The sequence below is a fragment of the Terrapene carolina genome, unplaced genomic scaffold (assembly GCF_002925995.2).
Source record: "Terrapene carolina triunguis isolate 2854851 unplaced genomic scaffold, T_m_triunguis-2.0 Scaffold84, whole genome shotgun sequence".
Lineage (NCBI taxonomy): Eukaryota > Metazoa > Chordata > Testudines > Emydidae > Terrapene > Terrapene triunguis.
Genome location: NW_020664435.1, coordinates 17489048 through 17501731, shown reverse-complemented (window position 1 = coordinate 17501731; position 12684 = coordinate 17489048). Strand labels below are relative to the sequence as shown.

The 12684-nt window shown below is 36.9% G+C and overlaps 1 protein-coding gene across 2 annotated transcripts in view; it reads right to left on the bottom strand.

Moving 5' to 3' along the window:
- Positions 1-2878: 2878 nt before the first annotated feature.
- The window catches only part of FAM126A (family with sequence similarity 126 member A), a 46803-nt gene continuing 36997 nt past the window's right edge, over positions 2879-12684 (bottom strand). Inside the window, exons 10-11 of one of the 2 annotated variants that reach the window (XM_029910984.1) lie at positions 7431-7726; positions 6433-6519 (exon numbers count right to left, since the gene is read on the bottom strand). In XM_029910984.1, coding sequence (XP_029766844.1) covers positions 7458-7726 — 269 coding nt within the window. In that variant the 3' untranslated portion in view covers positions 6433-6519; positions 7431-7457. Of the gene's footprint in view, positions 6520-7430; positions 7727-12684 lie in introns of both variants that reach the window. The other variant, XM_029910983.1, reaches the window with a different exon arrangement.

The window sequence follows — 12684 nt, the reverse complement described above, 5'->3', positions numbered from 1 at the left end:
AGAATGGACGGAATGCTGCCCCAGGCACGTGCTTCCTCCGCTTCTGAATCCTTTCACTGCTGCCCACCCTTCCCCTGCCTGTGAGGGTGACACAGGGTACTAAAAAGGCCAGGACTCCCCTATCCCATAAACACAAGGTCAATTAGCAAAATCCCAGGTCTTACGTCTGGGAGTGGCCCTTTTAGCTCCTTAACCACACTGGAAACTGGCTGCAAGTTGTGACAAACTAACATCCCTATCCTGTACTATCACTAATTAGCTAAATCCTACTCCTGTTTAACCTAACTGTGCCTCCAGGATGCTGTGTGGAAGGTGAAAAACTTCACCAAGCCTCTATCAATTTGGCCCCATGAGGAAGAAAAATTCCTTTCCTGATGCCCATAACAGGTGATCAGTCAGACACACAGCATCTGCAAAAAACACAGTTCTGAGACTAATTACAAGGAACAAGGGGTTGCTGAAACAGAGGCTCCAAAGGAAGGAACAGGCTCCCCCAAGGACTGGGGCTAAGATTTAAATTAATGAAAGGGGAAAGTGAGGGGCTAATCAGTTCTTCTCCTCCAGCTGGCCCACTGATGGATAGAGCCTCCAGAGGATGAGGAGGTCCAACTCTGCATTCTCCCGGCATGTGCTCCCACCCCCACCGTATCTCCTTCTGGGGCTTGAGATGCTAGTCCCATCCGGTTTCCCACCCACTGAGCTAAGTACAGTGGTGGCATTTGAAGGAGATTCTTCAGCAAGGAACTTGCTTTTATGGAAACAGAGTTTGCTTTACACTGTCTGATTCTCAAATATGAAGTCCCCCCCCAATAGGAATAAATAATAATTTAAGCAATTAGTGTGATGAGTATGAACCTAATGCTAGAGATACATGGTTGTATCACCTATACTTGAGAAAACTCTAAACACTTCAAATAAGTTAGGCAGCTCTTAAGTGTGACCTCTATTCTGGACAGCAACACACTAAAAACAAGAAATAAGTAAGCATTTATACTAATCCACCTGAACACAAATTATTTCCTCCCTAAAGATGCTTTTTACATCTTGCTTCCTATTCCCAGAAGAAAAAAAGAGAGGAGCTCAGGTAGTTTTTAAGAAGTTAAATAATAATGGACATCATTCAATGGCATTAGTTTGATACATTAAGTCCTACTGTATACCCTCCTTTCCATGCAGCATTACCAGCTGATAGAAAACAACACTAACATTACCTCTCTACTCATGCTACCAACTCAACTCCTCCAGCTACATCATAAAGAGAAGTGGGTGAGGAATGTACACCCAGTATTAAGTCCATTTACTCTGAACTGCCTACTTGATCTGGTTTGCTTCTTTCCCGCACACGTACAAAAACTATTGGACTGGAGAGCTAGTGAAGGCCTGTGTACATTATGGCTATCAGTTCTGGCAAAATAAGGACCCGAAATTCAGCACGGTTGCCGCTCTACCAGTTGTGACTGTTCTGTAGACAGGACTGATATTTTAGCACCATGTTGCCATCAGTGGAGCTGCACTGCTAGTGAAAAATAAAATTTAATTTTCCTAGTGTAGACCAGGCTTATAAATCTTTGCCACTGTTGACATGCTTACAGACATTTGTTGTCCAGCGTATTTATTTGCAGTGTAGATAGGACAACATGGCCACAGTAAGTACCATATGTAGAGCCCAGGGTATGCATGCATGGATATACTCCAAGCTATCCCATCCTAGTAGTGTGATCAGTCCTATTGCAATTTTAGATTCTTTGTTTACATACAAACGTGAACAAGTGTTTTGAGGAGTATATTCTCACCACTCTAGTTTTATTTCAACAAAACCTGTCAACAAGACAAAACTCTGCTATGAAAAGTGCAGATTACTAAAGTATTAATAAATGTATACAACTTGAAAAACAAAATTCCAGTTTGTTTATTCCAATGGCCAAAAATATTAAACACAAAACAATACAAATTCATGGTTTCTACTTTAGGAAGATTAACTCTAGAGTACAATTTAAAACATTTTACTATATAAAAAGTGAAACACTGCATTACCAAAATAGAAGACAGAAAAATAATCACACAAACTATGCAAAAGATTAAAAATATGAGAGAGTGGCACTTTCATTTAAACTTAGGCTTTCAAGTTAAGACTGAGAACACCTGCGAACTGATGCAGTTATTCCATAGACCTGTGTTACTAAAAATATACATCTAGTCCATTGTTGCAGTCTTTTAGAAATGGAGTTACACAGATACAAAATCCAGTATGTTACACATCTATATACAGCATTTTAAACCTCAAAAATTAAACTTTGACTAAAAGAAATATTTGACATAATTACTAAACTTATAAAATCCTTATGCTAATCAAAAGGAGCCTGGTTATCTCTAGAAAGGTGTTGTTTTTTTTAAAAAAGTATTACTTTTTCTAGCAATATGAACTCCAATAACTTTTCATAAAATGTCAACAATTTCTAACAAAAAAAAAAAAAAATCACTACAGAACATAGCTACACAAAGTGGTTAAAATGTATGCAATCTTTGCACAAAAGTGTCCTAGTTCTAGACAACAGGAAATAGTTGTTCACTGTTAATCTTTAGGTAATCAAATATTTTGATGGTAGATTTTGCTATGTTAATGCAGCACTGAAAACATTTCCCTTTGATATAATGAAATGGAGTTCAAACCTAAGTGTAAGCATTAGCTACTTTTTTTCTTTAGTACCACTTATTTGAGCTTTTTGTTTTTAAAAGGAGATTTTTTTTTTCTTCTGCAGATTATTATACAGCTCTACCCCGATATAACACGAATTCGGCTATAACGCGGTAAAGCAGTGCTCCAGGGGGGCGGGGCTGCGCACTCCGGCAGATCAAAGCAAGTTCAATATAACGTGGTTTCACCTATAATGCAGTAAGATTTTTTGGCTCCCGAGGACAGCGTTATGTTGGGGTAGAGGTGTATTAAATGGTGGTAACCCCTGAAATGTATTCATTCAAAATTAACTACCATTGTACAATATAAGCTGTAAATTTCTTAAGACTACAACATTTACTTTAAAAAAAGAAAAAAACTTTTATATTCTCAATGCAAATTTGATTAATATAAAATTTAAAAACTCTCGAGATTCACTATTTAATACTGTCTCCAAGTAGAAGTCTTGATGGGTATTTGGACAGTCTCAGACACGAAGCTAAACAAACTTATTCCTAAAACTTTCCTGCAATTGTTTAAATAATAGTTATACGTTTAAATACTTATGGTTATAAAAAGGTTGTTAGAGTAAAATTTTAGTATTGCCAAGACCTAGGTTGTAGCAGTTACACAAAATGAACTCAATGAATCAACCATATAGATAGGCTTATAAAGACTTATGTACATAAAGCTGCATGTGTAAGTAGAAGCAGTAGCCCTTTAGTATTTAGAAATCTTCCCTTTAAAATCACATTTACTTGAAAACCATAAAACCTCATATAAATTCTATTGTATAAGAGGAATGTGGGTTTTATCATTTTGTTTTAACATTTATTTAAGCCCAAGAAGAAAAAAAAAAAACCAACAGCCAAAGGTAGAATGATTAAACGTGCAAGATAAAACCAGCTTACCCTTTTAAAAAATACCATCTGACTTGTAGTTTGGAGAACAGTCAAGTGGCAGCTTTGTAAACATTAAAGTTACTCATTTGTATCCCTGGCATTTTAAATACACCTCTAAAAAAGAGAGTTAATTCTGTTACTCTGTAGCTTCAAACTTAAATGGCTGGATCTTCCAGTACAGAAAAATCTTTTCTACCACTATTGAATCAAAAAGGGGGTTTAACTACTATGGAGACAATTAAAAATAAATAAATCACAATTTCTCTAGAAAAGAAAGGACTTAAAATACTAATTTGTTCTTAAAGCTAATCCATGCTTAATACTGTCATGATAAAAGGTTTACTGGAATTACAGTTTAAATCGATAAGTTATAAGTCAACTTAAAGGTATAGTTCAAGTAAAAGAATTTTAAAATTGTATTACCTTACAGCTAGGAAATCAGAGGAAGGCTGTGTGTTCTGCTTAGTGAGAGCTAGGAAAGGATCTTGTGCGAAACTCTAGTGGACATCCCTTCTTGGCCTCCCAGGAGGAATTTCAAGTTATGTTAAATGCAGAATGTCTATTATGTAGACATTATCTAGTAATACCTTTTACTAGCACCCCAGTACTCTTCCACTGCCTGTGGTTTGGATGCTATAAATATGCAATGGCTGGAAATTAACAAAATTTAACACAGCATTGTCACCCCACTCTGAAAGGTGGTTAAGAGGCTGCAGAGTGTATACAATGAGAGCTTTTTAAAATTTATTTGTGCTTTAGTTTTCAGTCAAATCAAGAATAGATCTCAGGGCAAAAACTAAACTAGGGAAAGTCTAAAAAAGCTTTAGTCCTTGCTCTGTGTCATAAGGTCCTTTGACATTTTTGGCCTATAAAAGGAACCTCACCACAGAGATCTGAATACTCATGAATGGATATACATTAGACCTCCATTTTACTTTCTCCACTTCCCCTGAGAAAAGACCACACAGTTATACTATGTAAAACACTCCCTCTCTTTTCAAGGAGTGGTTATTGCCAGCTTCTCTTCTCCCCATTTGTGTGTAGCTTGCAATCAATAAGCATTGTTAAAGCTATAATCTCAGCTAATAAGATTTTTTAAAACACTGCTATAGTAACCGTAAAGAATGTTGATATTTTGTAGTTTCAAACTAGCAAAATAATAATGGCATGAGTTACATGTTACAACATAAATGAAAGTTACAACAACATTAAGTTACAACATAAATGAAATTAGTTATAAATCAGTTACAGTATAATTTCCCCTTTGTGCTTGCAAGATTCTTAATTTGTACATGTCCTTTTGTAATAGTCTCCTAGTCTCATTCAAGAACAAGCCTTATCTTTAAACACATTATTCCATTAAAATGATGTGCTTGATTCAATATAACAGGTGTCAAAATCAGCGTAAACATACTGATACTATAATTATGAAGCAATTATGTGGCACCTTATAGACTAACAGATGTATTGGAGCATAAGCTTTCGTGGCTTTTGAACTGAACATATTTGTTAACTCAGAATCAAACATGGAACCCAACTAGTGACATTTTTAGTCACTTTTCTGAGTATTATGGCATTTTCATCACAGAAAACTCCTGTCCCCAGCAGAAGTTTGATCTGCCATTGTATGACTTTTGGAGCCAAGTTTTCAACCAAGTGTTCAGAGAGACCTATCGTACACAAATCTCAGTTTGCATATACCCATATACTTACAGGAATATGCGACTCAAGTGGTGTGCAAACATATTGGAGTTTGTGAATTAAGTCAGGTGCATGCAAAGATTTCCCACGGTTATGAAAGTTTCCATTTATCATGGAACACTGAACTGGTACTTCTAGCTGTAGGCCTATAACAAAGTACATCTCTCACATCAACACATTTTCTCTGGCATGGTCTGCGATGCTGTGATTTTATTGTATGGATCTATTGCAATGTCACACAATTTCATTCCTGAGTCACAAACCCCTTCTAATAGAAAACTTCAGTCACTGATGCAAAGTAGTTACTTAACAGCTACATCCTGAGAAAGAGGATCCCTTTGCTCTGAAGTCTATAATTTACAACACACACACACACACACTCTGCCAGCATGGCTAAACAGAGCCTGCCAATGTTTGTTAACAATAGGGGGATGTAAATAATAGGAAGTGTAAGTGTAAAATCAAACCACCTAAAGAAAAAAAAACCCTCTAGGCTATTAACAACAGTTGAAACAATGCAAAATAGTTAAAAATTGTAATCTAAACACACTGTCAAATGCAAGCCAAGCTCTAACGGTATCAAGAATTTGGAGGGTTAGATTTTAAAAAGGGAAGATGGGGAGCACACTATCAACAGAATCTCCAGATTCCTTTTTCATACTAGGCAATTTGTCAGACATCAATCTGTTGACAGTGTTATGCTGATGCTAGGAGGTCGCTGCTGATTTGATTGTTTGTTTGAAATGGGAAGATCTATTCTTTCTGCTCCAGATATCAATTTTTCCTCTTGAAGACTACATGCTGAAAACCTATTTGCTTCAGTACCATTTCCACCACTACGGTTATTTGGAACTGTGATACCGCTGACCTGCTCAAATGATTTACTAAAAGCAGTAGTGGTAGTTCTAGCCAAACTATGACTGCCAGGCTTAGGCAGGGATTGACTAGTAGTTAATGTCAGTCTCTTTAAAGATAGAAGATCTAAATTCTCACTCATGGCTCTTTGAGTTTGTTTTCGAGAAAAGTCTTCTTTGCAGGATTCCCCAGAAGCTTCTCTTTCTTTCCCCCCAACTTTGCTTCCTCCAGACCTTCGTTGGCTCTTCCCTAAAAGGATCTTGTTGCTGGTGTTGTTGCTGTTTGATAAGGCAGATTGGCTTGTGCTAGAAGTAGCTCTAGAGTAAAACCCTTCATCAACCTCAGATACTTCTATCAGTTCTTCTGGAATTGCTACATCAGTATTATCTATGCAAAGGAACAAGAAAAAAGTGTTAATTAAAAGGTGTTATTCATATTGTGATTAATTCAGATGTATACAGTTAGACTTCGGCATTTTCAAACACAAAGCAATAAAGCAAGAGAGTACGGAGCAAAGTAGAAAAATGTAAAACACTTACCTATTGCATTAAATTGTAGAAAATGATTCATTATGATTTAAATTGCATCAAGTTGCATTTACTAAACCACAAGGCATGCCCGCATAATCTCATTTTGCAGTGATTTTGAAAAAAAGCACTATTATTCATGCAAAAGATTAGGAACAGATCAGAAAGAGACCACACAGAAAACTAAAAAGGTATAAATCCTATTATGTGCAAGTGCTTCTACATACTATTTGCAAAGCAAATTAATCATTAAGGTAGATTATCAATGCCACAAAATACCCATTATGGCTCCTGCAAGTTTAGAAAACCCAACAGTGTTTTAGTTTTACGACTGAAAGGTCACCTTCTGCATTATCTGTTTGCCAGTATAACTAGATTGGAAACTTAACACTGGAGTATGAATGTATCAACATCATGAAGGTGTTTCAAATGGCATAATGGGGGGGGGTGGAGAAACGGTAAAGAGTACTGAAATGCTTTTTTGCATAAGTTTGAAATAGTCCACTTTGTTTCCTTGATAACTATTTGTAAATCCAACAAATATGCAAAATAAGCTCAAAGTGAAGAATAGGAAAGTATTTTCTGTCCGTGTTGAGTCTCACAGTGTGGTTTCCCCAAGTTATGTCATCATTGTATGTGGCACAGACACAATAAGAAATGGTGTGTGCAGTGCATGCATTTGTGTTTTTATTAAATGACAACATGCAAATAAAATAACTGCATACTGCAACTCTCCAAACATGCAGCAGTGACCCTTTCAATCAATGGTACCTTAGAGTGCAGCTACAAAGTGCTCTGCTAAAACTGCACTCTGCCAGATGAGTTTATTCCATCCTCCATCATTTTTCTTACAGATTTTTGCCTCCTGATTTCTGGCATGCCTTTGCTGTCATTTCTAGGATCTGTAGCTGTTTCCTGCACACCCTGTATATGCTGAGAATCATTCTCTGCTAGTGCTCTGCTTTTTTCCCCATTCCCGGTTCTCTCTCCAGCCACATTTGTGACACTAATCTCAGGTATGACAAAGTTTCCCAATTCAGGAGCATCATTACCATTCTCTGGTTGTTCTAGAAATGAAGATGGATAAGAAAGAAAGAAAAAAAAAAGATGTCTGAAACAAAATCATGAAACAAACAACAAAACACAGAAATTGGATAGCTGAAGCGTTATGAATTAAGCCAGATGTTTGCATATTAACTTTTTGTTAATTAGCAGTATTAGTGAGGATGGGATAGAATTACTCCATTTTTTAAAAAAATGGACTTTCTCCCATGCTGTGCTACGCTCTGCTCCAATCTCCTTTGTCTTTCAGTGTTAAAGTCCTGAAAGATGCTCATGAAACATGTGTTCTTGAAAATTCAAAATTACATGTTATTTTAGACATCAAAATTGAGTTTAGCTTTTTCCCCCTCAATTCACTTCTATGGCCAGGTCTACACTACAGACCTTTATCAGCATAAGTACATCACTCAGAGGTGTGAAAAATCCCCACTCTTGAGTGACATGGTTATACCAACTTAACCCCCTGTGTAGACAGCACTATGTTGACAGGAAAGCTCTCCAGGAAGACAAGCCCTATGACAATATTGTATCAGCTGTACTAAGATGTAAAGAAAACCTTTGTTTTTAAAGTTATCTTTACAATTATCTCTATGTTAACTTGAAGTACTACCACATAGGAGCAGAGATTATGCCTTCAGTATGCACTGATATAGCACTCTCCCTTGAATGTGGTTGAATTGAAACTCCTACATCTTGAGAGCCAGATCAGCTCAGGTACAATTAGATTGCCACTTTATCTCTGCGTTCTTTTTAAAGTTATTTTCAACTGGAACAAGTCTGCATAGTTAGGAAAACTTTCAAGTACATCAACTTAAAATTCACTTAACCTTTATATAAAATCTGCAAAGTAACACCTGCAAAAAGCTATGTAGGTGTAACATGGAATGTTTATTCTATAGAAATTCGTATATCGCATCCATCTCCATAGCATTTGAGCACTTTCCAGTAGCGCAATAAACATGTTGACCTCAGCCCATTTTCTGCTCTTGAGTTTACAGTGAAGCTTGATTTATAGTATTCTTATCACTTCCATGTCAGACTGATCTCAAGTACTAGACAATTAACTCGCTACAGGATCAAACAGGAGAAGATAGGCTATAAGGGAGAAACAGTTCATTGCAATGCTGGAGAACGATGGAAACAAGTTGAGGTACAAGTGATGATCTTAGCTTCAAGGTACTATAACTTGACTGATGGATGAGGAGGGGAAGAGAGCAAACAATACTAAACGCACAGCAACAGAGAGTGGGCCATTATTTAAAAGTAGTATGAGCATACTTTGACATTCCTGGATAGTTAAAGTAATGGTAGCAAAAATCAGTGATTGCTGCAGTTCTTGATACTATACCCATGAATAAAAATAGTACCATTGAACTGGAAAAGTGGTATTTTTCTATAGTAAAAAGGGACAGGAAGATCTTCAAAACCTAAAGTGCAATGGTGCATAAGTAGAGTTGGTCAAGAATTTTGACAAAACAATTTTTCATCAGAAAATGCCAATTTGTTAAAACCAAAATTTTCCACCGGAACTCATCACTTTCTGTGTCCATTCATCGGCAAAGGTTTCTTGAGTCCAGGATGGAATTTTTAGGGGGCTTGGGAGGAGGGGAGAGAAAGAAACCCTCCCTAGAATAGCCAATAGCCCAGTGGTTAGGGAACTCACCTAGGATGAGGACAGTCCCTGCCTGATTCAGAGCAGGGACTTGAACTTTCATCTCTCACATTCAAGGTGAGTGCCTTAAACAGACCCACCCCTCCAGTTTTTTGTACAAAATTTTGAAAGGTATTGGTTTCACCTGAATGCAAACATTTTGCAACTGTGAACATTTTTGTAGAATTGAAAAACTGTTTCCCACCAACTCTATGCACAAGGTACTTTACAGACAAATTCCTTCCCTGAAAAGTTTACTATCTAAAGTTAGATTCTGATAAAGGAAGACCCATCAAGAGAGGTTAAGGGTAAAGAGGGAGAGAAATGTGAACCGGGGGGGGGGGGGGGGGGAGGAGAGAAGGGGGGGGGAGAAGAGAAGAGAAGGGGAGGAAGAAAGAGGGAAAAACCTTTCAAACTTTACAATATATAATGTAACAAACTACACTTTCAGCAGCCTATCGGCATTATAAAAACCTTTAAAGAATTAGACCACAGATTTCCAAACTTTAAGACAATAAAACATTCAGGAGTCAAATGGCTTTTCATCACCAGATCTACTATGAACTGGATTTTGTGAGAGGGGAAGCTACCAGGTCTAAGCAGTCATTGGGTATCCATCATGAAAGTTTCTACCGTCACATTTGTACCATACAAAAGCAAGCACAGGAAGAGAGAAAAGCATCTCTCCATGTATATAAATAGTAACAAGCTTGACAAGAATGAAAAAAAATCCAATGAAAGCATAGCAATAGCCAGAAATGATAGCTCATCCTTACTCTGAAGTGCTTAATTTATTAGTGAAATAGTTTTCAAAATCTTCAGGACTAAGTAAAGAATATCAATATTAAGAGTATTTGAGTTTTTAGAACTGCAGACAACAATTGTCTGTGCTGTAAGGTTTCTTTCAAACTTGTTGATATGAAGCCTACATATGAATATTGAAGGAACACTAATTTAGGGTAAATATATGAGTAAACACTGAAGTTGAAAGGACATGAAACCTGGTAAATATTCAGCTACTACACAGGTCTATTTGACCACCAGAGTCATGCTATCTGCTGGAAGGAATGGTTTGAAAGTAAGTCAAGTACCTGACAATTTACTATAATGGTGAAATGTTTCCAAGAACAACTTAATGGCAAAAGGCCCCCCCAAGCTTCGCATGAGCAAACATCCAAAGGCCCTTTCTAAAGGTCATGGGGTTTGCCTGTATGTCAATGGCCAAAACAGTAACTTTTCCCATACTGCTTAACACGATTTTTCACCAGCTGGCAAGTTCCCACTCTAAGGGAAGTGGCTTTAACACAGTACTACTGTAGTTTGTGAAGTGTTTTGGAATTCTCGAGGATGAAAGGGATGTGTGTGTGGTTTATATTTTTTTAGTTTCTATATAGATAGATATGCATGCTTATTGTCAAGATTTCAGCAGTGAAGACAAGTCTGATTTCAACACTTGTGGAAGGGATTAAGTAGGAAAACTTACTGTTCGGTTTCTTAGGGGTATGAGTGGAGGCATAAAGGTTACCTCCAAAGGGTGTCTATTTCGGTTAACAGAAATGTTTTTGATTAGAGCTAGTAATAAGAAGAATAGGGAAGAAAGGTCACAAATGAACACCACATGGTACTAACTAATAAGGTGAACCAACTGCATTTTAACATGGCTTCACACCTCTGTACTTACGTAAAGCAGCAGGGAAGTCAGTTTTTTGCAGTGGCAATACCTATTTTGGCCACAAAGCTCTTCCACATCCCATCTTTTATATCTAAAAAACAACTTTAACGGTCTCTAATGGACATAAGGTACCTTAAAATTCTGTTTAAAATTGGCTGCATGCGCATGCCTAAGTGTGTAGCCATTATGACAATGCACTGGAAACACCAATCTCAAAAGTGTTTCTCAGTTACATTTAAAAACATAGTTAGAATTCATTGATGGCAATAAATGAAAACACCACACATTTTTCAGATTTCAGCTGTGATTTAACAACTTGTTTCCTTTCTCCTACCTGGCCCGAAAAGCCAATTTTTACAGCTTTGGTTCAAATGACACTATTTAGGTCTACTCATTTGATGCCAAAGGAATTAATACATCTAATTGCCAAGAACATGGGATGGGGGGGGGGGGGGGGAGGCGTAAACAACCTCCGAAGGGTCACTCTGTAGTTTTTGGCATGCTAGATAGCAATTAATATGCCTAAGAATTATAAAACAAAACTGAACAAAAATATATTTAAAGCTACTATAAATTGTTTATTCTGCATCTAAGACTTTACAATACACTAGACAAGTGCTGCCAGAGATTTTATCCCATTTGCTTTCAATTTTCCTTTCCTTTCTTCCTTTAATAATATATCCCTGTTTAAACAACTTTTAAACTTTACATAAGACATGCAATTTTCCTACATTGTTTTCTATTTATGGTTGGAGACAGAACAGCCCCTACATACCTATAAGGACTGATAATCCAAGAAATTCTTTTGCCTTTAGGCTGATTATTTACAGGAAAACCAAGTCAATAGCAACAATAATAAAAAGCCAGCCACGATCTGATGAACAGATGGTGGACTATGTCAGACAAAGATCAAGATATCTGTCTCCCAGAGGACAGACTGATTAAGAGACCTTTAAGCTAGATATTCAGGGAAGATGGTTGGGAGATGTAATCTCCATGCCTCATTCTAATATTGAGCAGACGGAAAATCAAGTAAAAGAGAATGAACAGCAATGGAAAACGGAACAGAGGGTAGAAGAATGGACAACAAGAGGAAAGAGTGCCAATACCACTGACAGTAACAGTTAGATAGGCAATAGTGGCAGTAAAATGACTACCTATTAAGGTGAGGAATCTGGGTGAAGGCAAAAAGGAACAACTGAGATGGGTGTACACCACTGCAAGGAGTCTAAATAACAAAATGGAGGAACTAGAACTACTGGTGCAGGAAGTGAGACCACATATTATAGGGATAATGGAAACATTGGAATAGTAGTAATGACTGGAATACAGGTATTAAAGGGCATGTGCTATTCAGGAAAGACAGCTAAGAACAATGATATTTTTCTTCAACAGAAGTTACATATAAATGTGACAATTATAATGAAAACTATTCACTAGGTTTTCAGTGTCAATACAGAGATTGGGGTAATATTTCCAAGCCTGCTAAACAATATGCAGATCTTTCTCAAAAGATAGATTTTATTTATAGCATAGCAGTAAGTTATATTTTATACTGAAATTGGTGTAGACAGGCTTACTTCAATGCAAGTTTTCCACAGTAGGCAACAATGCATTTTATCAAGAGATTGATTACTCCT